We start from the raw sequence: 27,743 nt of genomic DNA, 5'->3' as shown, positions 1-27,743 counted from the left end.
GTCTACCTGTGACGCCACTTTCAGGGAATTATGTATCTGAACTCCCAAATCCCTTTGTTCCTCCGCACTCCTCAGTGCCCTACCATTTACTGTGTATGTCCTACCTTGGTTTGTCCTTCCAAAATGCAACACCTCACACTTTTCTGCATTAAATTCCATCTGCCATTTTCTGGCCCATTTTTCCAGTTGGTCCAAATCCCTCTGCAAGCTTTGAAATCCTTCCTCGCTGCCCACAACGCCTCCAATCTTAGTGTCATCAGCAAACTTGCTGATCCAATTTACCACATTATCATCCAAATCATTGATATAGACAACAAACAACAATGGTCCAAGCACAGATCCCTGAGGCACACCACTAGTCACAGGCCTCCAGTTTGAGAAGCAATCATCCACTACCACTCTGTGTCTTCTCCCACACAGCCAATTTCGAATCCAGTTTACAACTTCTCCATAGATACCAAGTGTCTGAACCTTCTGAACTAACCTCCCATGTGGGACCTTGTCAAAGGCCATACTAAAGTCCATGTAGACAACATCCACAGCCTTTCCTTCATCTACTTTCTTGGTAAGCTCCTCGAAAAACTTTACAAGGTTCGTTAAACATGACCTACCACGCACAAAGCCATGCTGACTATCCTTAATCAGCCTTTGGCTGTCCAAATAATTATATATCCGATCTCTCAGAACACCTTCCAATAATTTACCTACTACTTACATCAGGCTCACTGGCCTGTAATTACCTGGTTTACTTTTGGAGCCTTTTTTAAACGACAGAACAATCCTCCGGCACCTCACCCATGGCTAAGGACATTTTAAATATTTCTGCCAGAGCCCCTGCACTAGTCTCCCTCAAGGTCCGAGGGAATATCATGTCAGGCCCAGGGGATTTATCTACCTTTACTCGCTGTAAGGCAGCAAGCACCTCTTCCTCTTTAATCTCTATATGTTCCATGAAACTACTGCTTGTTTCCCTTCCTTCCTTATACACTATGCCAGTTTCCTGAGTAAATACTGATGCAAAAAAACTGTTTAAGATCTCCCCCATTTCGTGAGTCTCCACACATAGACGACCACCCTTGCCCCATATCTTTTAATACTTTTGACTAACAAATCTATTTATCTCATATTTAAAATTAACTGACCCAGTTTGCAGAAGGGAGTTCCAAATTCTTACCACTCTTTACACTTGGAAGTGTTTCCTGACTTCATTCCTGAAAGGCTTGCCTCTAATCTTGAGTCCTAGATTTCCCAAACAGCGGAAGTAGTCTCTCTCTGACCTATCGGCTCCCTTTAAATTCTTGAAAATTTCAATCAAATAATCCTTAAATGTTTTAGAAGTTAAGGAACACAACCCTAGCTTATGTAATCTCCCTTTATAATTTAACCCTTGGAGTCCAGGTATCATTCTGGAAAATCTACACTCCACTCCCTCCAAAGCCAATATATCCTTCCTAAGGTGTGCTGTAGTAAGGTGTACTGAACACAGTTATCCAGGTGTGGTCGAACTAGAGCTTCCATTCTAGTCACAAGATAAGAAGATATAAATTTCATTAACCTTTTTAAATTATTTTTAACACCTGTCCATGATATTTTATTGTTCTGTGTACATGGACACTCAGTCTCTTTAGATTTCCACTGCTTCTAGCTTTTTACCATTTTAAAGAGTACTTTGACCTATGTTTTTTCAGTCTAAAGTGGATGGCCTCACTTTTCTGTGTTTTGAAATCCATTTGTCACAGTTTTCCCCCATTCACCTAATCTATTAGCATATCCTGTCTATAATTTTATGCTTCCACCTGCAAGAGCTTACAATGCTGCCTATCTTAGTGCAAACTCTATTCTGTCATCTAAGTCAGTAATGAATACAGTGAGTAGGACCCAACATAGAGCTCTGTGGGATGCTTCTGGTCACATCCTGACAATTAGAGTACTTGATCATTATCTCTAGTCTCTGATACTTGCCACTCAGCCAATCCCCTAAATAGGGGAATAATTTGCCTTTGATTCCATGAGTCTTCAACTTTAGCTAACAAAAAGTCTGTCATCAAAGACTATTGAATGCCTTCTGGAAGTCCATATAAATAACATCCATTAACATTGCCCTAACCATTACTTTAGTCACCTTACCAAAAAATTCAGTCAGGTTCTTCAGCTGCGTAATATTTCTGGGAAACAGACACTCCATAAAAACACTTAATGTTGTTAGCTAACTCCAAAAGAGAGTAGGTTGTATAATTGTGTTGAAACCTCTAGTTTTAAGGATAAGCCTGAATAAGAATGATTAAATCATTATCAGTATTCAGCAGATCTTGAACTCCTTAGACCTTTTAATGTAAAGCAGTTGAACAGAGTGAAGAATAGTTGATACAGTTAGATGAATAGATATTGTACAGTTTTATTTAATTATTTCTGAGAGAGTTGGGAGAAATTTTATTCAAGCTTCCCTCATGATACATGCTGAGGAGAGACCTGGTTGTATGTGGGGTGTGGAGTGAACTGGCTCAGTCCACCAAATGGTCTTTTATCATCTCATACTTGAAGTCAATTTCCGTTGTGTAGATTTGCACTTTTAATGAAACTGTTATACTCAAATGGTAGCCTTTGTTTGATAACCGAAAGCACAGTGGAATGCATTACTCTCTTGGTGAGCTCTTTGTCTTAACCAGGACAGTACGTGAGATAAGAAACTATAAATACGAGAAGAGACTCTAAATAGTGGGACCATTTCCTCTGAAGAAGGAAAGGGAAATATTCTTAATAAAAGTTGTGAATGTTTTGACACAATAATAGGTAAAACCCTCATTGAAATTGAGGAGAGAAGGTAGAAGATATTACTTTACACAGATAGTTGTTAAGGTATAGAATGCTTTGCAAAAATGGAATACTGGTAACTGAGGCAGAGCTCAAAATCTAAAGATAATTACTGTTCACACTATTTGCTGAATGAATTCAGTATATCCTGAGAACCAGCAAAGCCTTGTTTAAAAAATTGCTACATGGGAGATGGTTAAATTCTTGGACAGTGTTTAGTGTTGCTGAATATTCTTTCCTCTATTCTTTCCTGCTTGTCCTCACTGGGAATCAAAATCACACCTTTTTGGCAATGTCAATGGTTAATACAGTAAAACATCATTCAAATGTGTTTTGTTAAACAGGTTTTGAGTGCCAGTAAATATATTCTTCTGGTCTGCAATTCAAAACAGTTGGTGTCAGTATACACAAGATATTTTGAATTTCCAGATTTCATTTTTAATTTAAAATTAATTTGCATTATTTTTTCTAAATCAAATTTAAAAAACAATGTTAAATTTAATTATCCTCCCCTACATCTAGTATTTAAAAAATTGAACAAAATCTAGCAATGTAGTACTGTGCGTTACAACTGCACTGAACAAGGCCTTGACTTAATACACCATGGACCTTGTGTACTGTTAGAAAAAGGTGCGAAACTACCCTAAGCAATTATTAGTACATTGCTTAATTGAGAGTCAGACTGGCTTTACTCATTGATTTTCCTGGCACTATCTGTGTTCCGATTGCAGCTCTGTTTCGTTTCTGTCCATGTGTTTTTGTCTACAGCTGTGTGTCTGCTTTGTTTCCTTAATGTTCCGTGCTGCTTCTCCTTTCTGCTAGTATGAGCAGGCCGCTGACTCCGAGCTTACCTGGGTGGCAGAAACCATGCGAAAGTTGACAGCCTTGGGCCCGATAAGGCTGGAACAAGATCAGACAACAGCTCAACTACAGGTGCAAAAGGTAGGACTGATGTGTACGATGTGGTGCAATACTCATATCTGATATCATCCATTTATATGGGTATCCTTTAAACAAATACTGCACTTTATTATGCACAAAACATTTGTTCCAGATTCTCTATGCATTCCACAGTGCAATCTTATTCACTGCATGTCCTATACTAAATCTTTTGAAGTGTTTTTGTTATTTTGGTTACTTTCTTGCCTCTTAATTGGTTTTCTCTCTCAACTGTTTTTCCCTCCAGTCAAAAATCATAATTCGAGAGAAAAGGCCATGACAACTACGGGCAATCATAGTATCTTGACCAAGTCAAAAAGAAACATCCAGGAAACACTAATAGAAATTATGAAGGAAAAGAGAATTGTGTGACAAATCATCTCTGCTAATGTAGTTTCATTCACAACTCCCAGATAGTAGTTATTCCTATTTTCTTGCTCACTTTTGTGATTTAGCTCAATACAAAACACATGTGAAAGGGGGAAAAGGACACTAATGGTTGGAGATTTTCTCCAAATTCTGCAATGCACAGTGAAGGCTGCCTTCCATTAATGCACTTCAGTGCCTGCTTCAATGGTGGATTAAAAATTAGGATTTGACCTAAAATCAGATTCTGCAGGTGAAATTTAAGCTAGCATAATCATATGCATTTACTGTTTGAGGATATGTCAGTGGGCAGGCTATGAATGATTTATTCTTTTTCCCTTTATCCCTCCATAGTGTACAAGTGTATTAGTAGTGCACACAGGGCAGTTAATATTATGGAATAGGAGATGGTTGTAGACTGCTGATTTTTTAACCTTTTTGGATAAACTGAGTTCATTAAAATCTTACGTCCAGTGGGTGTTTGTTTTTTAAACAACAATTAAATCCAGCTTTTGGTGCTTATGTCTGTATCTTCCTAGTTCTTATATAAAGGACCGAAGTCTGAAGTTTATTTTAAATGTATAGTCATTTACAAACCAGTTTACCTCCTGTTGACCCAAAATAGGCAGTGATTAATGCTGCAATTCACTTAAATTGCCATGCAAATGGGATGTACAATTTTCTGATTATCTTTTTCCATTTATTTTTATGAATGTAACTAGGGTTCACTCATCCATGAGTTTGTGTCCATCATGTTAACATAAAATAAAAATTAGTCATGATCTGTGCTAAGGATGGAGACTAGATAATTACACACCATTTACAATATGTGCACTGGAGATCTTGTAACGGTGTTACCTTATTCCATGTTTTAAGAATTTTTCTTTAATGTTTTTAGGCCTTTTCAATAGACATCATAAGGCACAAGGATTCCATAGATGAATTGGTCAACACCCAAGAAGAAATCTTGAGTACCTGCGGCGATGAACAGAAGACTATGTTGCAGGTATTATTTTTGTAGATAGCGTACCACAACTACAGAATAAATGTTTACAAATTATACCTAAAAGCTTATTAGCTTTTTCAGAAAACTAAATTGTGAATTTATATATTTTTCTTCCACGCCTACAAATTGTATCATTACTAGCAGAATACAGAAATATTGCAATTTGTGAGAAATTCCATGTAAATTTGTCAGTCAAGGCCTTGGATGTTGAAAGAGGGGTCTGTCATAAGGCTGATGTGTTCTAACTTACCAGAAACAAACTATTTGCCACTAGCTAACCATTTTTATATTTTTTATAATAACAGGATTTTAGTTACTATGCCATAATCTAAAATATGTACATTTTTATATATATATATATATATATATATAAATATATATACACACTTCCACATAGGAGAAGATGGACTTGTTGCAGCAGCAGTATGAGACTGTCAGTCAAATGAACACTGAAAGATACTCCCAATTAGAAAGGGCTCAAGTCCTGATTAACCAGTTCTGGGAAACGTATGAGGAGCTGTGCCCATGGCTTGATGAGACCAGAACTCATATCTCACAGCTCCCACCACCAGCTGTTGACCATGAGATGCTGAAACTACAACAGGAAGAAATGAGGGTAAGGATAAAAGGACAATGTAGGTTGACCTGTTCTCTTAAATACCATTGTGTATACATCCTCCAGTATACTTCAGGTAACTAGATTCTCCATAAGCCATATGGGATTGAAAAAAAACAGCAGGAGATTAGGAAATTGTGCATATTGACGGTGCATTTCCACTGTGCATGGTATTCCCATTAATTAACGAAGGGCGAGAGGAGACCATAGTGCATCAGAACAGCCGTAAAGAGAGGAATTTTATCTGACACAACTGGAGCGGGTGGTCCCGACAGCACACGGGAAACTCGGGAATCAGGGTTTTGCTGTGTACTGTGGAGTTTTAACTCCATGACGTGTCTTGCATCACTGACTGGTTCCTTGCCCAGAAGTCAGCTTGATTGACAGGCTTGACTTCCAGTCAGATGGAGAACACTGAAGAAGACATTGCAGGACCAGGTCATTCCAATCACCGACCCTGAAGTGGGGTAGGTTGGTCCAATCCCAAAGCCTAGAGATTAGGGATGGGTAGGTGTTGGGATGCCTGAACCTGGGGTGGGTTTGTAAGGTTATGATGATGGGCTTGAGCTTGGGGGAACAAGAGCAAGCACTTTTTCTTTCTTTATCTGGCCCACAAAGAGTGCCCCCAATGCTGACCTTGCCTACCTGCAGCTGCCAAGACCTGGGCAAGCCAACCGGCTATAACCTAATTAACATATGTAAAATACCAGCCACACTTCTTCCTGGAAACAGGGTGGCTGCCCACCCCTTGTCCTGTCTTGAGTAAAAACTGGAAGTCAGCAAGTTGCAGCTGGCTTCCCAAAATGCTTCAATATTTTGGCTGTATTACCCCCAATCCCCTCAGTCACATCTGAACTGACACACTCACCCATGTTAAAACCCCCCCCCTCCCCTTCTTGAAATATTCTAGTTGTGAAAATTGAATTGTAGGTGCATTAAACAGATCTGTTATATGAAATATGGGGAATATACTGCATAATATTTGCGTAAAACAACAAAAATGGAAAATTCACAGCTCCAGGGAGGAAGCCATGCTTGAAGACAGCACAAGTCACAGAAAATTAATATGTTACAGCAAGGAATTAGGAAAGCAAATACTGTATTAAGCCTTTATTACAAAGGGACTGGATCATAAGAAGTCTTCATACAATTGTATAGGGCCTTGATGAGAAGTACCTGGAGTACTAAGTACAGCTTTGATTGCTTTACCTCACGAAGGATACATGTGCCTTAGAGGCAATGCAATGAAGGTTCACTAGACTGATTCCTGGGATGAGGGGCTTTTCCTTTGAGAAGAGATTGTGTGACTAGGCTTATATTCCCTATGGTTTAGAAGAATGTGTAGTGATTTAATTGAAACATATAGAATTCTTAAGGGGTTTGTCAGGGGCTCCTGGAAGGATGTTTCACCTAGCTGGAGAGTCCAGAACTAGGGGCTACGTGTTCCCTATAGGCCGTAAACGCTCACGACCATGCAGCAACCCTAAAGCTGCCACACAAATCACTCAAGTTGTCTCCTTTAACATACTGCACATTTGCAGATATACAAAAATATTTAGAGGTACCGTGTATTCAAATGAACAGGCTGCACAAAACAAAAAATTTAGAGAGGATATTGGTCACAGTCTCAGAATAATTAAGACTGAGATGAGAAATTTCTTTAGCGAAAATGTTGCAATCCTTGGGAATTCGCTGCTGCAAAGTGCTGTGGATGTTCAGTTATCAGTGAATTCAAGGTAAAAGTTTGACAAATTTTAGGTATTAAGTGAATCAAGAGATATGGGGACAGTGCGGGAAGGTGCAGCTAAGGTAGAAGATCAACCATGATCTTACTGAAAGTTCAGCGTGTTTAAAGGGCCAAATTACCTACTCCTAGTTGTTAAGTATTGTAGTCCTCTTTTAACTCAGACTCCCTTTGAGTGCGGCTCACTGCTTGGGCACAGGAGTACTGAGCTTGCCCTATTGACATTTTGTTAATATTATACAAAAAGCGTTGTCTTAGGCCAGAATGTATTCTTTAAAAACATTCTTTCAAACATTGAAATCTGTACATCTTTTTATAACAGCAACTTCGTGAATCAATCTCTGAGCACAAGCCTCATATCGATAAATTGATGAAGATTGGCCCTCAGTTGATGGTGTTGAATCCTGATGAGGGCAAAATGGTTCATGAAAAATACACCACAGCTGAAGCACTTAATGCTAAAATAAAACAGGATGCAAGACTGCGTGCTTTGGCATTGGATGAAGCTATTTCACAGTCTGCTCAGGTACTCTGTGGTGATCCTAGCTGTATGTATTTGCATGGGATTTTTTGAAGGGTATTTATTTGTTCATTAAAAGGAAATCTTAATACATTTTATCCTTTTAGCTCTCCACTGCTGTCACTTCTTAATATAATTCTCGCTTCTGCAAAGCAGTGGCTAGCCCAGGTCACAGGCATCTCCTTGGCCAACATCAATAATGCTTTTTAAAAATGAGAGGTGCGCTCTACTGCTAGAACTACATCTTTATGGTTGGTTTCAGAATAATCAGAGGCAGTAATAAAGTAAGATGGGGGGGAATAATTTGCAGTGAATGACTGACCAGTCATCAGAAAAGGTGGTGATTTTTTTTTTTGAGTGCTTAAATATTTCAGGTTGCCAACTATATGTAGTGGATTCCACTTCTTTTGCAAGGCACATTTTGCTTTGCCTTGCTGTAATGAAATGTCTGAGTTGGATTGAATTGTCCATTTACTCCTTTAGATTGGCACATTTCTTTATATTATTGGTTATTGATGCATGCTTACTGACTAGTCAGATAATCAGTGGTGTTGATAAAATTATCCACACTTCTGCTTGACATGGTATGCTTACCAGGTATTAGGAGCAATGGAAATAAAATAGGGTGATGAAACCAGTACAGCAGAATTAAAAGAATATTATGACACGCACATTATTTCCAGTGATAAAAAACACTGGCTTAACATGGTAACATTTGTGAAGTGTATCCTTACATATTTGTCTTGTTCGATGCATTCCCTTATGTTACCTCATCATAGTGTTCTCATATTAACATGTCATTTGTTTTCCATTCCGCTCACCTCGTGGAATTAAATGTTTGTTTGCCGACATCTCCTGCTACGTTGTGTTTAATTGTTGTGTTCATCACATCTCATTAGAATGCCGAGGTAAGCAGAGCTCCTTGGACAATTGATGCTGCCACGCTTTAGGGCTGCTTTTCTCTTTTATTTTTTCTGTGTGGGCATATCTGTCACTAGTAGTTAATTGTCTGAAGCTTTGACAATCCCTGCACAATTTATAACTCTTTCAAGTTAAAACCAATAAAACCAAATTAACAAAATTGGGATAAATCAGGCACAGCCCCTAATTCAGGTCAGCTGTAAAACTGCACAATTTATACTTACAGCTAATCTGATAGGCCACTTATTATTTAATGGATAGTTGTGCATTCAACTTCGCTAAATTTTACCAGCTAAAATGGATTGTTTCAAACTTTAGTAAATTGATCTGTTTCTTTTGCGGTACTTTCCTTGAGGACAGGCATGTTCATTAAAATGAATTTCCAGGGTATCTAATACTCAGTCTATTTTTATGTCATTATTGAGTGGTTTTTTTTTTTCTTAATTCAAATGCAGTGTCCAGGTTAAATTGAAGTGTCCCTCTTATAACTATTCTAATGATAACCTTGAGTCCAACCTCAAAAAACATTCTATTCCACCAGAACAACCATTCCATTTCCAATTTTCTCACTATAGCCTCTTTGAGTTTGATTACTTAAGTAGTGCTGAATTGTGGGCACCTGTCCACTTCTCACATGATTGAGATCTGCTCAAATTGATTTAAGTTTGGATCTCCACAGCTATATGAGAAAATGGAGTTTCCTCCCAATCATCTGGGCTTAATTTGAATCCTAATTTCAGAGTGAAAGGGAAATTTTCATGACTAGTATATTGATGAGTCACTACAAAGCCAGACTACATTCTGATGTATAACTTAATGGAACTATAATGTTCAAAATAGTATATATATTTATATATTGTTAATGGCTCCCTTATGATTTATCATTAAGTCCCTGCTATATTGATTGCTTGTTCTGCTGCTCTTGTGACATCAACCAATGGAATAGGTCGTTTAAATTGACAGGCATGATTCAGCATTTTTAACCTTCAGGATGTTTGGTTTTAAGTAAAATATCTATCATTTGTCATGTATATCAAAAAGATTGGCTTCATTCAGGGGATTTGTTTACCTACTATTGTGACTAGTCAAATACATTTGTTTTAACCTTCATGTGATGTAGGTGAGTAAAAACATTAATTTACAAATTTAAATTAATATATTAAGTGATTATTTGTAGTCTTCCACTTTACAACTTGGTTTGATAAAGTGCAAAGTTATGAAACAAAAGCAAGCATTTTCAATGCTAAGTGAACCAAATTATGTAATGAGCTAAATTATGTTTTATTGTTTATTTATTTATGCAAGTTTTGTTTCTTTTAATCTTAGTTTTATACAGCTGCGTAAGAACATAATTTTCCATAATTAATTTAAATTTGCTTGTAGATTGTTCACAATGAGATTAACTGACTTCTTAAGTGAATCTCAACTGTTGGTTATAACTGCAGCACAATTCTATTGTTCCGAAGAGTCAAATCTTTCAATAGTTCCTGGCTGAACAGGAGTGAAAATGCCTAAAACAAAAATAGACATGTCTGTGTTTAGTTTACTCAGAATAATTTCCCCTTACTCCAGATACAAATATGGAATTGCATTTGGTGCAAATGATGTGTGCCTTTATTATTATAGCCTGTGGTTTGTTTAATTTAGAGTCTTAACATTTATTTGTTTCCTTTCCACTAGTTTTGTGTTTTTTAAAGATTTACTAAACATGGCACAGAAATTAATATGAAAATCTAGGTGAATTGGCCTTATTCAATAAAGTGAACTATTCGTTCTCAAGAAATTAGTTATTTGTTATAAACTTTGATGCAAGAACAGATTTTACTTAATACAGTGCATGTTTTTTACTGGAAATTTTCTGCAAAAGTGTTGCTGCTCGTTGCTTTTCTTGAGCTTGCATTGATATAATTTCAGCTACACAGCCATAGTTTTAGATAAAGAATAATTCTGAGAAAATTTTCAGTCAATGCCAACTCCTCTTATTTACGGTCTGTTTAGTTCCATGATAAGATTGATCCAATGTTAGAGTCTCTGGAACACATTGCTGATCGGATGCGGATGCCTCCATCGATACCTGCCGAGGTTGAGAAGATCAAAGAGCACATCAACGAGAACAAAAATATTGCAATGGAGCTAGAAAAGCTTCAGCCTTCCTTTGAAGCTCTTAAACGTCGTGGTGAGGAGCTGATTGGACGATCAACTGGAGCAGATGAGGATCCTGCAGCTAAAGGTATTAAACATTCAAATTTGTGTGTAATCACAAGACTATTCACAATTGTAAAGCCTGCTGCTGATAAACAATCTAACAATTGGTTTTCAAATTAGAAGCTAATCGTTTCCTCATTAAAATTCTGCCTAGATTCCTGAATCCATTCTTCAATTGTTAAAACCAAATTCAAGATACATCCCTCTAAAGATAAAAACAAAAAACTGCGGATGCTGGAAATCCAAAACAAAAACAGAATTACCTGGAAAAACTCAGCAGGTTTGGCAGCATCGGCGGAGAAGAAAAGAGTTGACGTTTCGAGTCTGCATTACCCTTCCACAGAACTGCTTGTGTGGAACCAGTTCTGTGGAAGGGTCATGCAGACTCGAAACGTCAACTCCTTTCTTCACTGATGCTGCTGAGTTTTTCCAGGTAATTCTGTTTTTGTTTCCCTCTAACGTAAAATATTTTCAGTCCCATTGGAAGGATGTGTTCAGGAATCAAAGACGAGAATTATCATATTTTTATTATGAAGTGTTTCAGGACATTCTGAGAAGATAATGTGTTACCTAATTTCAATTTCTTTTAAAAAGTTTTAATATGATACACTATCTACTTTGGCCTTAAGTTTGTATTTCACAATACAGGAAGCATAATTGAATGAAAAAATTTCCACTTTGTATGATATCTTACATGACCATATCAGAACATACTGAAATTCTACACAACCAATGATTATTCTTGAAGACTAGTCTCTGTTCTAAAATAGGCAAATGAAGCAGCCAATTTGTGCAGTGGAAGCTTCCACAAACAACAGTGAAATTTATAATCAGCTAAGCTTAATTCTGCTATTCAAGTATACACAGGTGTTCTGCAAACAAATGTAGTGAGGTAAACTACCCATCAAGTTTACCACAGGTATAACTAACCTATTCAATTAATCAGAATTTCACAATTGAATGTGTTCTTTATGCTTGTGATAACTTTTGTCATTTTTAGTGAGTTGGAAAGTTAATAAAAAGAGAAAGATCTTGGTGCCTTTAGTGCCTCTGTCCTGTGTCTTGTTTATTTGGTGGAATGAAACTGTTGTTAATGCATTTCACATTCAGTGACAGAAAGCAAAGCATTCTTTTGTGTTTAAATTTTGAATTCTGCAACTTAGTTAGATTTTATCAGCTGGAGAGACCTTGAGTATGATGCATTCAAATGGATTCAGTTGTATTTTACATTTATCAAAGGCTGTAATCATTTTATCCCCATCTCTGAAATGGAGACGTCATGTATATTGATTGTTAGAATTTGTAGCACGTGACTAATCTTGGCTGTTCAATACTGTTTTAGGCGATTACAAATTTTCAAAACTCTTGCCTAGTGTTCCAATACAGTTGAGGAGTATATGACCCAATTTGGATAGGATTCTATACAGTCAACTTCCTCAAATAGCTCTGAATAGTCAGTTTTTGAAGAGTTTTATATGTAGTATTGTTAGTCTTTATTGTCTTCTCTGATGGCCCCTTTCTGATAGCATTCAATCTTTCTATTACCATAGGAACAAGAACACGTTAAATATTCTAACATTTTTTCCCAAATTGTAATGCTTTAGCCATTCAAGACAAATTGGATGAGATGGTATTTTACTGGGAAGACATCAAAGCTCGTGGTGAAGAGAGGGATATTAAACTTCTAGATGTGCTTGACCTGGCTGAAAAGTTCTGGTGTGACATGGCTGCTCTGCTGACCACCATTAAGGACACACAGGATATAGTGCGAGACTTGGAGAGTCCTGGTATTGACCCCTCAATCATTAAACAACAACAGGAGGCTGCAGAGGTATGGATGTGGCTCAAATGTGAACTACACATTGTTTGTATGAACAAATTTGCTTTAACCATGCCCTAAATATTTGTCTCATATGTTGCTTTGTTTGGAATCACAAAACAAAAATTAATTTTCTGAAACAATAGATTGTAGTGTGGTAAGTGCACTGGACTAATAACCATTTCCTGGTAATATTCTGGTGATTTCAGACAATTAAAGAGGAGACGGATGGGCTCCATGAGGAACTGGAATTTGTCCGAATTCTGGGAGCAGACCTCATATTTGCTTGTGGAGAATTTGAAAAACCAGAAGTGAAGAAAAGCATCGATGAGGTAAAATATTAAATGGAAATAATGATGAGGGAGGAATAATGTGTGGCCTAGGTTGATACCATAATGTTAGAACATGACTAGGAGGCTAATAGGTGTGAGACTAACGGCAAGTTAATTGATTATTTTACTAATAGAGTATATTTAGATATGCAATTTTAAAATAATTATGGTAACTCCAACAGTAATGCTATTAAAGGCACCATAACATTTCATGCAACAAAATGTATATTTGCATATCACTCCCTCTCTATTGTACGTTGGCTCCTGAAAACTTACCCAAGGCAGAAACTACTTTTTGATTAAATGAACATTGTATTCTGCATAATAACATGTTAATGGTTTGCTGAACAAGTCTCAGTTTGCTGAGATTATAATTTTTCAACAAAATATATTTTCTTGCTGAAAAAGTACTCAAGTTCAGTACTACAAACAACTAAAAATAGATTTTACTAGCTCACCCATCTGAAAGATGTTATTATTTTATCAGATAATGGGTTTATGTAAAAGATTCCCCATTGTAACGTTGGCTGGATTAATGAAAAATCAGTTAATTGTCTATTTGAGAGTTGAATCTTGAAAAAGATTTATAATAACCATGACTAAACACTAAATGTCAGAACCAAGAGTGCTTAATTTTTATTCATACTGTGAGCAAAAGTTTGTAGCAGTGTGATACACTGGTCTCTCATACAATCAATGCATTGCTGCCTTGGCTGACTGATACTATGTTGGGAAAATCTGAATTAATTATGAGTGAGTTTGATTGAATGCAGCATGGACCAATGAATAGGAAGCATTAGCCTATGCAGGTCATTTTCAGGAAACATTGCCCCTCCCTATTTTTGTAACCTACCCCAGCCTGACAAACCTCTGAGATCTCTGCACTCCACTTCTGGCCTCTTACATATATCCACTTTTCATAGTTTCACCATTGGTAGTGCCTTCAGCTATCGAGAGCCTTGTTTTTGGAATTCCCTCCCCAAACCTTTTCACCTTTCCTCCTTTAAGGCACCCTTTAAAACATATCAATTTGACCAAACTTTTGGCCATTTATCCTAATATCTCCTTTAAGTGTCTCGGTATCTTGTTTTATCTGATTATGCTTCTGTATAATGTAGTAGGTGCTTTACTACATTAAAGGTGCTATGTAATTGTAAGTTGTTGTTGTATTGCCATGTTTGCATTCTAATGAATTGTGTCATCATTTTTTCTAGCTCAATTATACTTGGGATAACCTGAACAAAGCATGGAAGGAGCGAATGGACAAACTGGCGGAGGTCATGCAGGCAGCTGTGCAATACCAAGATTCATTGCAAGTAAGGAATGTTCTGAATGTGCTGCATTGTGTCATTGTACATGTGAATACAGTACTAATTTGAATGATGTTTCCTAATCTATTGTAACTTTTTAGGCAATGTTTGACTGGCTGGATAACACTGTAATAAAACTTGGTGAAATGTCTCCAGTTGGCACAGACATCAACACGGTGAAACAACAAATAAACGAAATGAAGGTGGGTTAATATTACCGCAAAATAGCATGGAACATACACACAACTTTGGGGAAAAAAAATTAAAATTATGAAAGAAATGTAGTTCCCCAATTCTGCTTTTTCTGTGATTATCATGCATTTCATATTAGCTTCATCTAACATGAACAATCATTCCTTTTACTGGATTGAAAAAAATCTACCCAATATCCATCTTTAGATAGCTCAACTGGTGTAGGCAGTGAATAGCTGAATTATATTGAATACAAGATGCCAGAGCTGTGCTGTGTTGGTTGATTTGGTCGACTTGGGCAACAGCAGTGGCATTACTGTCGGCATCGGAACCATTGGTTTTGGGGGAGGGAGGTAGCCCCAAGACTTCAAGTGAGGACAGAATCACGCTTCATATGATAGCTTTTTGACATTACTGTCCAGACTCATATATAAAGTATGGTCATTTGGCAGGGTACCGACGTCCATGGGGAGAATTTTATGAATATCGAGCGGGCGAGGAGCCAATTGTCGCCCACGATTGGTTGTACACCACCATTTTACATGGGCGGGCCAGTTAAGGCCCGCCCAGCATGACGCATGGCCGGTAGCGCTCAGTGCTACCTATGCAGCGGGTGGGAGGTGGGGGAGAGTCAGGGCCTGTGCTCTGAAAGAGCGCAGAAATTTCCCTGAGGCACGGAGCTGCCTCAGGGAGATTAATTACATAATAAAAGCTCATAAATAATAAAGTTAAAAATTATTTAGGCATGACCCCTCATACGACAGTGTCACATTGGCTGGGACATGCTTGTGAATTGCGCAAAAAATTATTTATTTATTTAATAAAACCTTCAGGAAACCTCATTCCATCCGTGGATGAGGTTTCCTGAGAAACACAAAGGCCACTTGGGCTCTTCTCCTGCCCGCCAGCCTTAAGGTTGGATGGGCAATGTTGATAGCTACTTTAATTGGTTTTTTTAATGTCCTTGATAGGCCATTGACAGTTCGGGCGTGCAGCCGCCTCTGGCGCGCACCCGCCAAACGTAATATCTAAATGACAAGCACTGACGTCAGGACACATGCCCCATGTCACCACTCATCGACATGTGGGGCCCCCCCTCGCACGCCGACATCAAAATTCTGGCCCATGAATCTGTACTGCAGCAATGCATCAACATTTTAAAAGTTGAGGGCCCAAAACTGGTGGGGAAGATAGGAGGGGAAAACAGTCATATTATGGCTTTGATTTTAAATTTGTTACATTTTCATAAGGTTTGCCCTAATGGATGACACTTAACTTTCCCACTATCCACAGGAATTTAAAATGGAGGTCTACCAGCAGCAAATAGAGATGGAAAAACTGAACCACCAGGGGGAGCTACTGCTTAAGAGAGCCTCAGATGACACGGACCGAGACCTAATTCAACAGCCACTCACTGAGCTCAAGCATCTCTGGGAGGATCTGGGAGAAAAGATTATTCTCAGACAGGTACAAAGGAAGGGTCTGTTATAACTCAGATTTGAAAATACTGTTTTTTATGTATTGATAATGCACATACATCAATTTACTAATACATGAGCCAAGATTTGCTGCATTGTGCAGCTAAGAGAAGTCCATGAAAGCCTATGAAATGAAATGCACCATGGCAATTGTGCAATTAGTTTTGTGAGTTATGCTCAGCAAATTAACATATATTGAAGGGCTTGGGGGGGATTAAAAAGAGACGATGAAGTTTGATATTTGACACCACATACAAGTCCCAAAGTACTTTACTTATCAAAAAGATATTAAGGATTATGAAGTCATGCTTTAATCTCTTTATCAGACCCCTCAAAATGAACAACTGGTCAGAGGATCATGGATTCTAGTCCCAATCCAAGACTTGAACACAAAATCCAGTCTGAAGCAGCAATTCTGCACTGCCAGACGTTCTGGGGTTTTTCCAGGGCTGCGAACCTTGCTGCTGGGGGGCCCTTGATTGGCCATAAAGTGCCCAAGCACGAGAGACCCCCTAAGTCTGCAAGGAGACCACCAGCTTTTACTGGGTGGTCTCCCCATGTGATGTCAGGTCCCAAGTATGAGGCTATTAAGTGATCATTGACCACTTAAGGGCTTCAATTGGTTTTTGGGCCGTAAGGTTGTCCTCAACCTTTCCCACCCCTGCTTGAATCAGAGGGAGTCAGCATTGTGATGGGCACTCCACCCCTCAACTTTCGTTTCCCCCACCCCGCCCGTTGTTGAGGGTGGAATTAAATTTAACCCATTTTGTGCCTTTTTATCCAGTACAGTTCTGCTATTAGACATGCTGACTCCCTGCTTTATTTACCTCCATTTACATTTCAGGATATACATTTACTACCATTCCCTGGTACGAATGCAGGGAAATAATTTGCTCCCAGGCCTTTGTTCTTATTCTTGCAGCTACTTGGAGATGTACAAGAGTAGCCATATGTGACTTCCTAGAAACTCAATGTTATGTGAACCACTCTTGCCACTCTGGCATGCAGTGAATTGGCACATGAACATACTGACCTTGAAGTTCTGCTTCAATGTTTAGTGTTTGACAGTTTTTTCTATGTTCAAACTGATTGGATATTTCTTTACAGGCCCAACCTGAGGGGAGGTTTTTGGGGAATATTTGAGAACATGAAAGAATATTTTTTTCAGGATGATTACCTGTGAACTTATTTTTTTTTCCACAGCACAAAGTGGAGGGTGCCCTGCTGGCACTGGGTCAATTTCAACATGCATTGGCTGAACTTATGACTTGGCTGAATCATACAGAGGAGCTATTGGATGGACAGAGGCCAATTACTGGGGATCCAAAAGCCATAGAAATCGAACTTGCCAAGCATCATGTATGTCAACAGTTATCTCTCTGCAAAGGTTTATCTTACATAACCATGTACTGGATTATAGAATTATATATAATTCATATGACATTGCAAAGTTATATCATTAAGGGTTTTGGATGATGTACTAAATCAAGAAAACATGGCTGTTTTATGCAATTACATGTAATATTAATAACATTTTCATTGTAGGCTTGAACTCCCTCTTAAATTTATATTATATTTACTTCCATTTTGGGATCCATCATAGAGCTGTACAAGTTCAACGTTCCTTGGTTGTCAGTCAGTGAATCTAGCATAGTGTAGGACAGAGTTAATCTTGTACAGTGTCAAAAATGAAAGGTGGCTGATTTCACCTTTTACGAGTTTTTGAATGTAGAGGGAGATGAATTAAGGAACAAAAAGTCAAGAATACATGGCTATGATGACTGAATGTCCAATTAACTGATTGTGAAGTTGAGGAAGGGGGAGAGTATTCCAAAGGCCAGTATGAGAGGAGTAAAAGTGCAAACTGAAGAGCTTATGAGATAGCATAAGGGGGTGGGAAGAGACCACAGTGCAAATTGTTCTGAAAGTGTAGATTTTTAAAGCAGGGTATTGGAGGATGAGATGCAAGTAGTTGAGGGTAAGGGTTGGACTCACTATGGATTAGAATAGAGATGGCAGAGTTTTACATAAGTTGCAGCTTGTGTAGGATAGATCTCAGGATGCCAGAGGGTTCACCTATCATGCGCTTTACGGATGCTGAGTATCAGCAGCATATTTCCAATGATACTGTTTTGCTTGAAATTAATTATTGTTAGATGCAGGTAACTTGTATGTGCATGTTTCAGTAAATGAAACTTTTACTTCCCAAAAGGTCTTGAAGAATGATGTGCTTGCCCACAAGTCAACAGTCGACACAGTAAATAAAGCTGGGAATGAACTTCTAGAATCAAGTGCAGGGGAGGATGCCAGTAACCTAAAGCGTCGACTAGATAAATTAAATCACAGCTGGCAGTCGTTGCTTCAGAAAACTGAAGGGAGAGAGCAGCAACTGGAGGCTGCTCTGCAGCAGGTATTCAATGGGAGGAGGATATTGGGAGACTTAGGTCTATGGGCAAAGACAAGTTACTAGCAGATCTCGCATGGCACTGCTTATGATGCTTGTTATACTGCAATTAATCTGTAATTGCCTTCTCTATTTATCCTGAGACCAACTGAAAATTAATTGACATTGGTTAAGACAGTTGCAGTTTTTGGCTATAGGTCAGCCTGTAAGCCCCTCTCTCCAAAACCTAGTGACTGATTCTGAAGCCCTGAAATTGCAACACAAAAAGGCCATCTACTCTGCTATGTAGTATAATTTCTTTGCCCTTCCCTTGTATGCTTTTTACATAGCTACTCTGGGAACACTTGTCAAATTCTTATAATGTTAAAGCAAAATACTGCAGATGCTGGTAATCTGAAATAAAAACTGGAAATACTCAGCAAATCAGGCAGCATCTATGGAGAGAGAAACAGAATTAACGTGTCAAATGTTAACTCTGTTTCTCTCTCCACAGGTGCTGCTTGCCCAACTGAGTATTTCCAGCATTTTCAGTTTTTATCTCTCAATGTTATTGTCTTTATCTCAACTGCAATTTAGAATAAAACATTCCACGTTCTTAAAAGCCATTATGAGGGGAGGCGATGGCATAGTGGTATTGTCGCTGGACTAGTATTAAAGATACCCAGGGTAATGCTCTGGGGACCTGGGTTTGAATCCCACCACAGCAGATGGTGAAATTTGAATTCAATAAAAATCTGATGACCATGAAACCATTGCTGATTGTTGTAAAAAAAAAAAAACCCATCTGGTTCACTAATGCACTTTAGGGAAAGAAATCTGCCGCCCTTACCTAGCCTGGCTTACATGTGACTCCAGGCCCACACCAATGCGGTTGACTCTTAAAAATACCCTCTGAATGAGGGCACTTAGGGATGGGCAATAAATGCTGGTGCCCACATGCCATGAGCAAATAAAACAAAAAAGAAAAGAAATTCCGATAACTTCTCCTTCATTAATCCCTGTTCGCCACTCTTTGGTGAATCAATGAAATTAGTCTTTGACATTTTCTCCTTAACAATCTTCAATGTCTTTTAGATCCTCTCGAACTGACTTTGAAAGTCATAATTCTTCCAGCAGTCTTTCTTAACAAACCTCTCATTCCTGGTATCATTTGTTATGATCCCCATAAAGACTGTTGATTTCTTTAAAACATTATTTGAATTCCCAGTTAACACATGACAAGATCTCAAGTTTTAAGACTTTTGCTGAACAAACAATCTAAAAGCAACATTATCTAAGCACTATTTGGTAGGTACCTTATACTGTAAACTACAGAAGAGCAATTCCCCTTTTAACCCAACCAAAAATCATCCCACACCATGATTATACGTTGCGCTGTCCCTTTAGTGAACAATTTATTCTCACAGGACCAGTCCAAAGTTATTCTCAGCTCCTGATGACTTGCTTCCTTTCTTTTCCTTTCCTAACCCAGTAACTTCTAATGGCAGAACTGACTTTCATTGTGAAGGCTACACTGGAGATTCTTTCCCTGAAGGCAAAGTTTCATCCTCCTCCAAATCCTCTCAAACTCAATCTTACATGGTAACCAATAGAGTCAGTATTTTTTCTGCTTTGGGTGCAGGACTAACTGCCCCTATGTTCTCTCTGTCTCTCAGATGGCTGCCGACTGACTTGTGCCCGAGTGTTTCGGGGATACTTAGAAACCCTATAACCCAATAGTATAATGACTTTGTATGAACTTTTCCCTCCCCAAAGCTAATCTCTATCACAACGTGAATCACATGAGCCTTGTACCCAGATAGAAATGTTAATTAGCTATCTTCTAAACCTCACCAACTGAAGTAGAAAAAACATGAAACCTCATCCACCAGCGGGATGAGGTTTCATGTAGGGTTTAAAAAAGTTTAATAAACTTATTATTTAAATTATGAACATGTCCCACCTCATGTGATATTGTCACATGAGGGGGACATATTAAGGAATTTTTTTTTCTATTTTTAATATTTTTTAGAAGTGCTAGCAATCTCCCTGAGGCAGCACTTAGCCTCAGGGAGATGTGCGCTCTTTTGTGTGCATGCACGAAAGAGTGCACTCTCGCTTTTGGGGAATTCCCCCGCCCCCCCACCCACACAGGAAGTGCAGGGCGCTTCCCGCCGGATGTCATGATGGGCAGGCCTCAATTGGCCTGCCCACACAAAATGGCAGCGGGGCCCGCTTCTCCGGCGGGGATTGGCTCCCCGCCTGCCGGAGATTGGGTCAAGCCCACCCACCCGACAGGCAGAAAATTCTGCCCTTGGAGACTTAACAGTGTACCCACAGTCAACATCGCTGCTCTTGTCATTGTTGTGAACACTGTGTATCTTCCTCCCAGTAAGTCAACTGAGCCCCACTGTCCCCATAGCAACCAAAGCCACCCGATCTTGTCGTGCAGAATTCAGAGCAAGCCATGTGACCCCATCGTTCATTTTACCTTAAGTTAAAGAGACGGTCCCAAAACATAAAAATCTTTTATACTTCATATTTGTAACACATTCTAGACAATATTTGCACTTGTCCAGCGATCCTAATATTTGTCCTGTAATGGAGCTCCTAAAATTGGCAACTGTGACCTAACCAGTGTAATTTGCAATGTTAACATCACACCTGAATTTGTATTATTTATCCCTACATATAAAACGCAGAGCCTCATTAGCTTTTCTTTTCAGTTCTTCAGTGGTAACCATTAAAGATCTGTGTATCAGAATCCTTGGATCCCTTTGTTCCTGCGCTCTAAGAATTTTCCAACTTAGGATATATATTAATTATTTCTTTCAAAATGTACTACTAAATAGTTCTCTGCATTACACTGCCTACCTGACCCTCTACTGACCTGTCTGTATTCTACATTGTTCTCCACAGTTTGCCATGCCCTCTGAATTAATATTGTCAGCAAATTTCAATGTCATTGTACTTAATGACTAAAACCAAATGTTTTATTTTCTTTTTATATAAATTATGCCACAACACAGCTGCAGAGCTAAACCAATATTCACCAATGTGAAAGACGTCCGTTCACCCATAACAATGTTGCAAGAAATTACTTTCTTTTTTCACATAATTTTGTTACTTTGAGGATTGACATTTGCCCATGGGACTGTCAGTTAGCCACAAATGTAGGGATTTTTTTGTAGGCTAAATCATTACTAAAGTTGTGATCTAATTTGAGCTGATCTTAAATATGTGCTTCAATGCAAATTAATAACTGAGAAACTATTTCAGGCATAACTGAAACCTTCTTCCACATTACTTTCATCTACTGAATTCTGCTTACGTTGACATTTGATTTCTGTTTTATGAGTGGACATTAGGAACCTTCTGTTAGTCAACTGATTTTTTTCTGAATAATGCTTCTTGTTTCATAGGCTGAAGGATTTCATGGAGAGATTGAGGATTTTTTGCAGTGGCTCAGCCGAGTTGAGAATCAGTTGGCAGCATCTAAATCCACTGGAGGCTTACCTGAGACAGCCAGGGAGCAACTCAATGTCCACTTGGTAATGGGTTTGTTATCTCCTTTGAAAGCAAAAGATTTACCAAAGCAAAATCTTTTATTCTTTTCACTTGATGGAATTTAGCTGAACATTTTAAGTATCTCCTTTAAGGTATCCTTTAAGAAATGTGTAGTTTGAATTTCGATGTTTTTATTTATTCAGCGGTATTTCATATATGGGTTGCATTCTCTACCTAAATCCAACATGAGATGTGTGAATTCTAAGCCCACATTCTCAGCACCTTTAACTTCATAAGATGTCACAAAGCTTTATGGAGGCATTTTAAAACCAAGTATGACATAGATCCACATAAGGAGATACTAGATCAGAAAATAGCTTCGTCAAAGTGGTGGCTTCTAGAAGGGTTCTTAAAGGAGCAAAGTGAGGTAGAGAGTCTGAGAGATTTAGAGAGGGAATTTCAGAGCTTAAGGTCAAAGCAGCTTGAGGCACAGCTACCAGTAATGGAGCGATTAAAATTGGGGATGCTCAAAAGGTTAGAATTGGAGGAATGCAGATATCATTGGAGAGTCAGTGGTCTGGAGGAGACTACAGAGAAATTTGGAGATAAGGAGAAGAATTTTAAAATTGAAACATTGCTTAACTGGGAACCTGTGTAGGTCAGCGAGTAGCGGGGTGATGAGTGAATAGGATTTGGTGCGAATTAAGACAAGTGCAACACAGTTTTGGATGACCTTGAGTTTACATGCAGTAGAATGTGGGAGGTGGGCTGGGAGTACATTAGGATAGTCAATCAAGGGGTAATAAAGGCATAGATGAGGGTTCCAACAGCTGAGGCAGCGTTTAGAGAGAGGCGACATTATGGAGGTGGAAATAGGCAGTCTCGGTGATGGCACAAATATGTGGCTGAAAGCTCATGTTGGAATCAAATATGACACCAAGGTTGCAAACAATCTGGTTCAGCCTCACAGTTGCTAAGGAGAGGAATGGAGTCAATGAGGAGGGAGTGGAATTTGTGGCAGGGGAATAAAAACAGTGCCTTCACTCACCACAATATTCAGTTGGAGGAAATTTCTATTCATCCAGTACCGGATGTTGGGCAAGCAGTCTGACAATTTAGAGACATTGGTGGGTGAGGTAAAACTGTTGTCAGCCTGTGTGGGGAAACTGACCAATGCAAATATTCATTATATTTTATGTAACTTCCCTTATGGTGGGAAAAGTAGTTCAATGAAGATAGAAAATGAGGGAGGTAAAATAGATCAAATTACAAAAAGGAAATTCCAAAGCAAGTTCACAGTAACAGAATTAGACTTGTCAACTTTCATCTAATTAAAAGGTTGCCAATGAAAATTTGTTACAAAGGCAGTTGACCATGCAAGAGAGAAATTTTTAACTGGCCACAGTCCAATACTTTTAATCTAAACCTGGGAGACCTGAGTTAACAATTCAAGAGTTTAAACCCCTAAAATATTTAAGAATAACGCTTCATATGATAAGACAGCCCGCAAAGACGTTTCAGTCAAAATTGAGAGGATTATCCCAACCAGAAGCTCAACAGTTCATGTCTAAGAACATTTGGCAGAAGACTTCATTGGAAAAATGTTGTACTTTATGCATTGTTTTTCCAGTTTCTCGCTCTCATTTACAACATTTTTCCTTGAGCAAACCAATCCCTCTCTGCAAATAGTCACTACAATGTGCTCTATTTCTTTTCTCCTCCCAAATTAATTCTGGGAACTCTCCAAGAGATCATGGTGCAGATAATCATCCCATCACCTTTTGACATAGTGTTTATTGTTGTTTTACAAATTGCACTACAAATTGCATCGAATTTCCCCTCAAGATACAAAGAACACAAGCGCTCATCTGCATCATATCAAACAGTTAAAAGAATATTTCATGTAAACCAGAAATATTAATGCAAAATATCAGCCAGCGTTAAACTTTTGGGCTGCAATTGTGATATGCATTATTAGTAGCCCGGATGTTCTGAGGAGCGGTATCATCATCAGGTGATCGGTGAGGGGTAGCCGAATGGTCAGGAGGTGTGGGTATGGTTGGGTAGTAAAGGAAGTAGTTGGGGATTGTGGGGGGGGGTTAATGTGAGTGATTAGGGGGCCAGTCCTGGAGTTACCCAGGAGTTGGACTAGGATTTTTCTGTCTAATATTTTGTGGGTAACTATTCAGGTGAGTACCATGGAATTGTCTGAAGTCTCCAACTCTAACTCAGAGTCAGAGACATTCACGGAGGATCCCGGGGAGCAGGGGAAATAGCTCATCGGAAGTTGAAACTTCCCGACAATTCCCACATTAGTCAGTGCATTAACACTTCCAACAGGCCCCGACATCTGTGTTGGTCATATGTCTGGTCTCTGACGATCTGGAAACTGTAAGATTTGGGCCAATATGTTGATACTATGTAGGAAATTCATTTATGGTTTTATTTCATTAAAATAGTGGACAATTGCATTTTATTCAAATACATTGAGGCATTTCTCACTAATCATGCATAGTACCTTATATATCCCATAAAAATGTAAACACTCAAAATGCAAGATATCAAGCAGCTTTCCTATACATTTAAACTTCAGAGTAGAACACAGCTCAGTCATGGCACTAATCGGTAACAAATGTTTATCAATTTATCCTACTATAAATAATGTGACAAAGTTATACAGTGATTTCACAAATTATGCACATCTTCTCTACAGTAAGCAGATAAATATAATTAAACCAAGGAAAGAGATTGAGTGAAAGGAAACTGCTGAATATGCTAACGATGGACAACAAAATTATTACAGGTGACAATCAATCACCAAAATTTATTGTAAAGCTTGTTTTCTTTTTTTAGGAGCTCCACAGAGAGTTTTGTGCTAATGAGGAGACATACAAGAACTTGAATGAGAAAGGCCGGCTGTTGTTGAGCACTCGAGATGATGCTGCAGGATCTAATGTTGAACAGTGTGTCGCGTTATTAGAACAGAAGTGGCAATTGATGAGCACAAAGATGGAGGAAAAGAAGGTAGGAGGGCCAACAATGTTAGCAGCATCAGAAGTGGGAGAATAGCAATGTTTTTTTAAAAAAAACATATTCCATCATTATTCCAAAAGAGAAAATGAACACTTTTAATTAGGAGAACAGAAAGAGCATGTTTCTGATAAACAATATAAGTAACAGCCACTCGCTGGTTCATTCCGCGGGGCAATGCCTTGACCAATCAGACTAAAATTGCCTAGTTTAAATTTTCAAACAATGCTTGGCTGTTAACTGTTAGTCACCATCAACTGATGCATTCTCCATTGCAATGCCACTACCAGTCTGAGTCCACGCCAACCAATCAGCACTTTCTTCTCATATAGTATGAATTGTTGTTCCCTTTACAATTGGTATTCTTGCGCATTGTCCTGATGAGCACAAGACAAAAAGCTTCGACAAAAAAACTCTTTACATCAGTACTGAAGTTCTGTGCTACCAAGCGACTATGAGAACAATAGTATAAAAGCAAAAAACTGCGAATGCCGGAAATCCAAAACAAAAACAAAAATACCTGGAAAAACTCAGCAGGTCTGGCAGCATCTGCAGAGAGGAACACAGTTAATGTTTCGAGTCCGAATGACCCTTCAACAGAACTAAGTAAAAATAGAGGTTTCTATTAATCTAATAGAGATCTCTATTTTTACTTCGTTCTGTTGAAGGGTCATTCGGACTCAACGTTAACTGTGTTCCTCTCTGCAGATGCCGCCAGACTTGCTGAGTTTTTCCAGGTGTTTTTGTGATGAGAACAGTAGTGTTTGTCTTGCTGTATTTAATGTTTCTCTCTGGCAGTTCTATATTTTTATTGAACTAGATAATTACCTGAAAAGAAAAAAATTTGCAGGACTACAGAGAAATGTTGGGGGAGTGAGACGAGCTGAGTTGAAGTTTGAGAGCCAACACAAGCTCAACAAGCCAAATGGCCACTTTCTGTACTGTAACAACTCCATGATTCTCCTGTTTTTCCTTTTCAGACCAAGCTAGAGGAGGCTCTCAATCTCGCAACAGAGTTTCAGAATTCCTTGCAGGATTTCATTAATTGGCTTACTCAAGCAGAGCAAAGTCTGAACATCGCAGCTCCTCCCAGTCTTATAGTCGACACAGTCCTTTTCCAGATAGATGAGCACAAGGTATTGGAGTTCTGGATTAAACTTTGCTGGAGCTAGGGATTGCAGACATTCTCAAGGGGGAGTGAGGATAGTTGAAACGGTATTGCCTCAGTCCAGGGAATGAGGAATGACAAGACAGCTTCATTTCACTTCTTGGAAGGGGAATGGAGGTGACTGTCTCGATAACAGGGTTGGGAACCGGACAACTGCTTGATACTGGGGTCGGGAACCTGGCGACTGCACAATACTGGGGTCGGGTACTGGGCGACTGTTCAATGCTGGAGATGGGAGGACTGCAGCAATTCAGAAGATTGTAAGTGTGCATTGACGACTGCCTCACCTCAAGATCTTTAAAAACATGGCCATACTCCAAAACATTCCTATTCTTTCTTTGCACTTAATAGTTTGTGAAAATACATAATTTTTTGTCTGAAGTACAATTAATAAATATTGGAACCATGTGAAGAATCTGAATGTTTGTTTAATTTTACAATCCATCTTAGTGAAGTAACAAATGCATTTAAACATCTCTTTATTGTGGTCATAGAAAATATAATATAATTTAGTCAGATAATGAAATAACATTGTGCTGTTTGTTGTGGTGCCCAGTACACTCTGTCAAATTCTAGGGAAAGGACTTTTACCCTTGATTCCCAATCTCAGCGGAGATATTATAAGTTTCCCCATATGAAGAAAAGGTAAATAACGGAATACTCTGCAGGCAGCAATGAGATACTTCCGGATGACTAGCTTCAAAGCAGTACTCGCAGAGCACTTGCAACATGTTTTCTCTCTATCATCTAATGAGGCCTGAGAGTGTAAAACAAGGGCAAAGATAAAGAAATGCCTCACAGAAGTTTAGCCAATGCCTGTTGCTATTTTCCAGATTTTTGCTAATGAAGTAAATTCTCATCGTGACCAAATCATTGACCTGGATAAAACTGGAAACCAGTTGAAGTTTCTCAGCCAAAAACAGGATGTGGTTCTGATAAAGAACCTTCTCTTCAGTGTGCAGTCACGTTGGGAGAAAGTGGTACAGCGCTCTGTCGAAAGAGGGAGAGCACTTGATGAAGCCAGAAAACGCGCAAAGCAGGTATGCAGAATCAAAGTGAATATGTGCAGACTGGATTTTTCGTGGCCAATTTGCCCATAGCGCTTCTATGTGAAGATTTGTTTGTTATTTTGGAACATGTTATCACCATCAAATCTGTGCCCATCTTTCCCAGAACTCTATATTTGAATCCCTCCAAAATGATTTTCGTCCCTGCTCAGTAGTGAAATGCCCCTTCCCAAGTTACAAATTATGTGACCGTGACAAAGGTAAGCTATCCATCCTTGTCCTTCTTGACCTGCCTGCAGCCTTTGACGCTGTTGACCACACGTTCACCATCAAATGCTTTTCTGTTGTTGTCCAATTGGGTGGGTCTGCACTCACCTTATTTCTTATTC

The 27,743-nt window shown here is 38.7% G+C and overlaps 1 protein-coding gene across 4 annotated transcripts in view; it reads left to right on the top strand.

Moving 5' to 3' along the window:
• The window catches only part of macf1a (microtubule actin crosslinking factor 1a), a 651,250-nt gene that overhangs the window by 568,872 nt on the left and 54,635 nt on the right, over positions 1 to 27,743 (top strand). For all 4 annotated transcript variants that reach the window (XM_041213072.1, XM_041213073.1, XM_041213071.1 and 1 more), the window contains 17 exons: positions 3,634 to 3,753; positions 5,015 to 5,122; positions 5,520 to 5,738; positions 7,805 to 8,008; positions 8,902 to 8,910; positions 10,922 to 11,153; positions 12,733 to 12,959; positions 13,157 to 13,279; positions 14,494 to 14,595; positions 14,691 to 14,792; positions 16,075 to 16,248; positions 17,463 to 17,618; positions 18,472 to 18,669; positions 22,065 to 22,193; positions 25,003 to 25,173; positions 26,160 to 26,315; positions 27,181 to 27,387. In XM_041213072.1, coding sequence (XP_041069006.1) covers positions 3,634 to 3,753; positions 5,015 to 5,122; positions 5,520 to 5,738; positions 7,805 to 8,008; positions 8,902 to 8,910; positions 10,922 to 11,153; positions 12,733 to 12,959; positions 13,157 to 13,279; positions 14,494 to 14,595; positions 14,691 to 14,792; positions 16,075 to 16,248; positions 17,463 to 17,618; positions 18,472 to 18,669; positions 22,065 to 22,193; positions 25,003 to 25,173; positions 26,160 to 26,315; positions 27,181 to 27,387 — 2,637 coding nt within the window. The remainder of the gene's footprint in view (positions 1 to 3,633; positions 3,754 to 5,014; positions 5,123 to 5,519; positions 5,739 to 7,804; positions 8,009 to 8,901; positions 8,911 to 10,921; positions 11,154 to 12,732; positions 12,960 to 13,156; positions 13,280 to 14,493; positions 14,596 to 14,690; positions 14,793 to 16,074; positions 16,249 to 17,462; positions 17,619 to 18,471; positions 18,670 to 22,064; positions 22,194 to 25,002; positions 25,174 to 26,159; positions 26,316 to 27,180; positions 27,388 to 27,743) is intronic.

Source organism: Carcharodon carcharias, chromosome 19 (genome assembly GCF_017639515.1).
Source record: "Carcharodon carcharias isolate sCarCar2 chromosome 19, sCarCar2.pri, whole genome shotgun sequence".
In the NCBI taxonomy this organism is placed as follows: Eukaryota; Metazoa; Chordata; class Chondrichthyes; order Lamniformes; family Lamnidae; genus Carcharodon; species Carcharodon carcharias.
The sequence above is the reverse complement of the archived record's forward strand: the minus strand, read 5'-3'. Positions and strand labels throughout refer to the sequence as shown.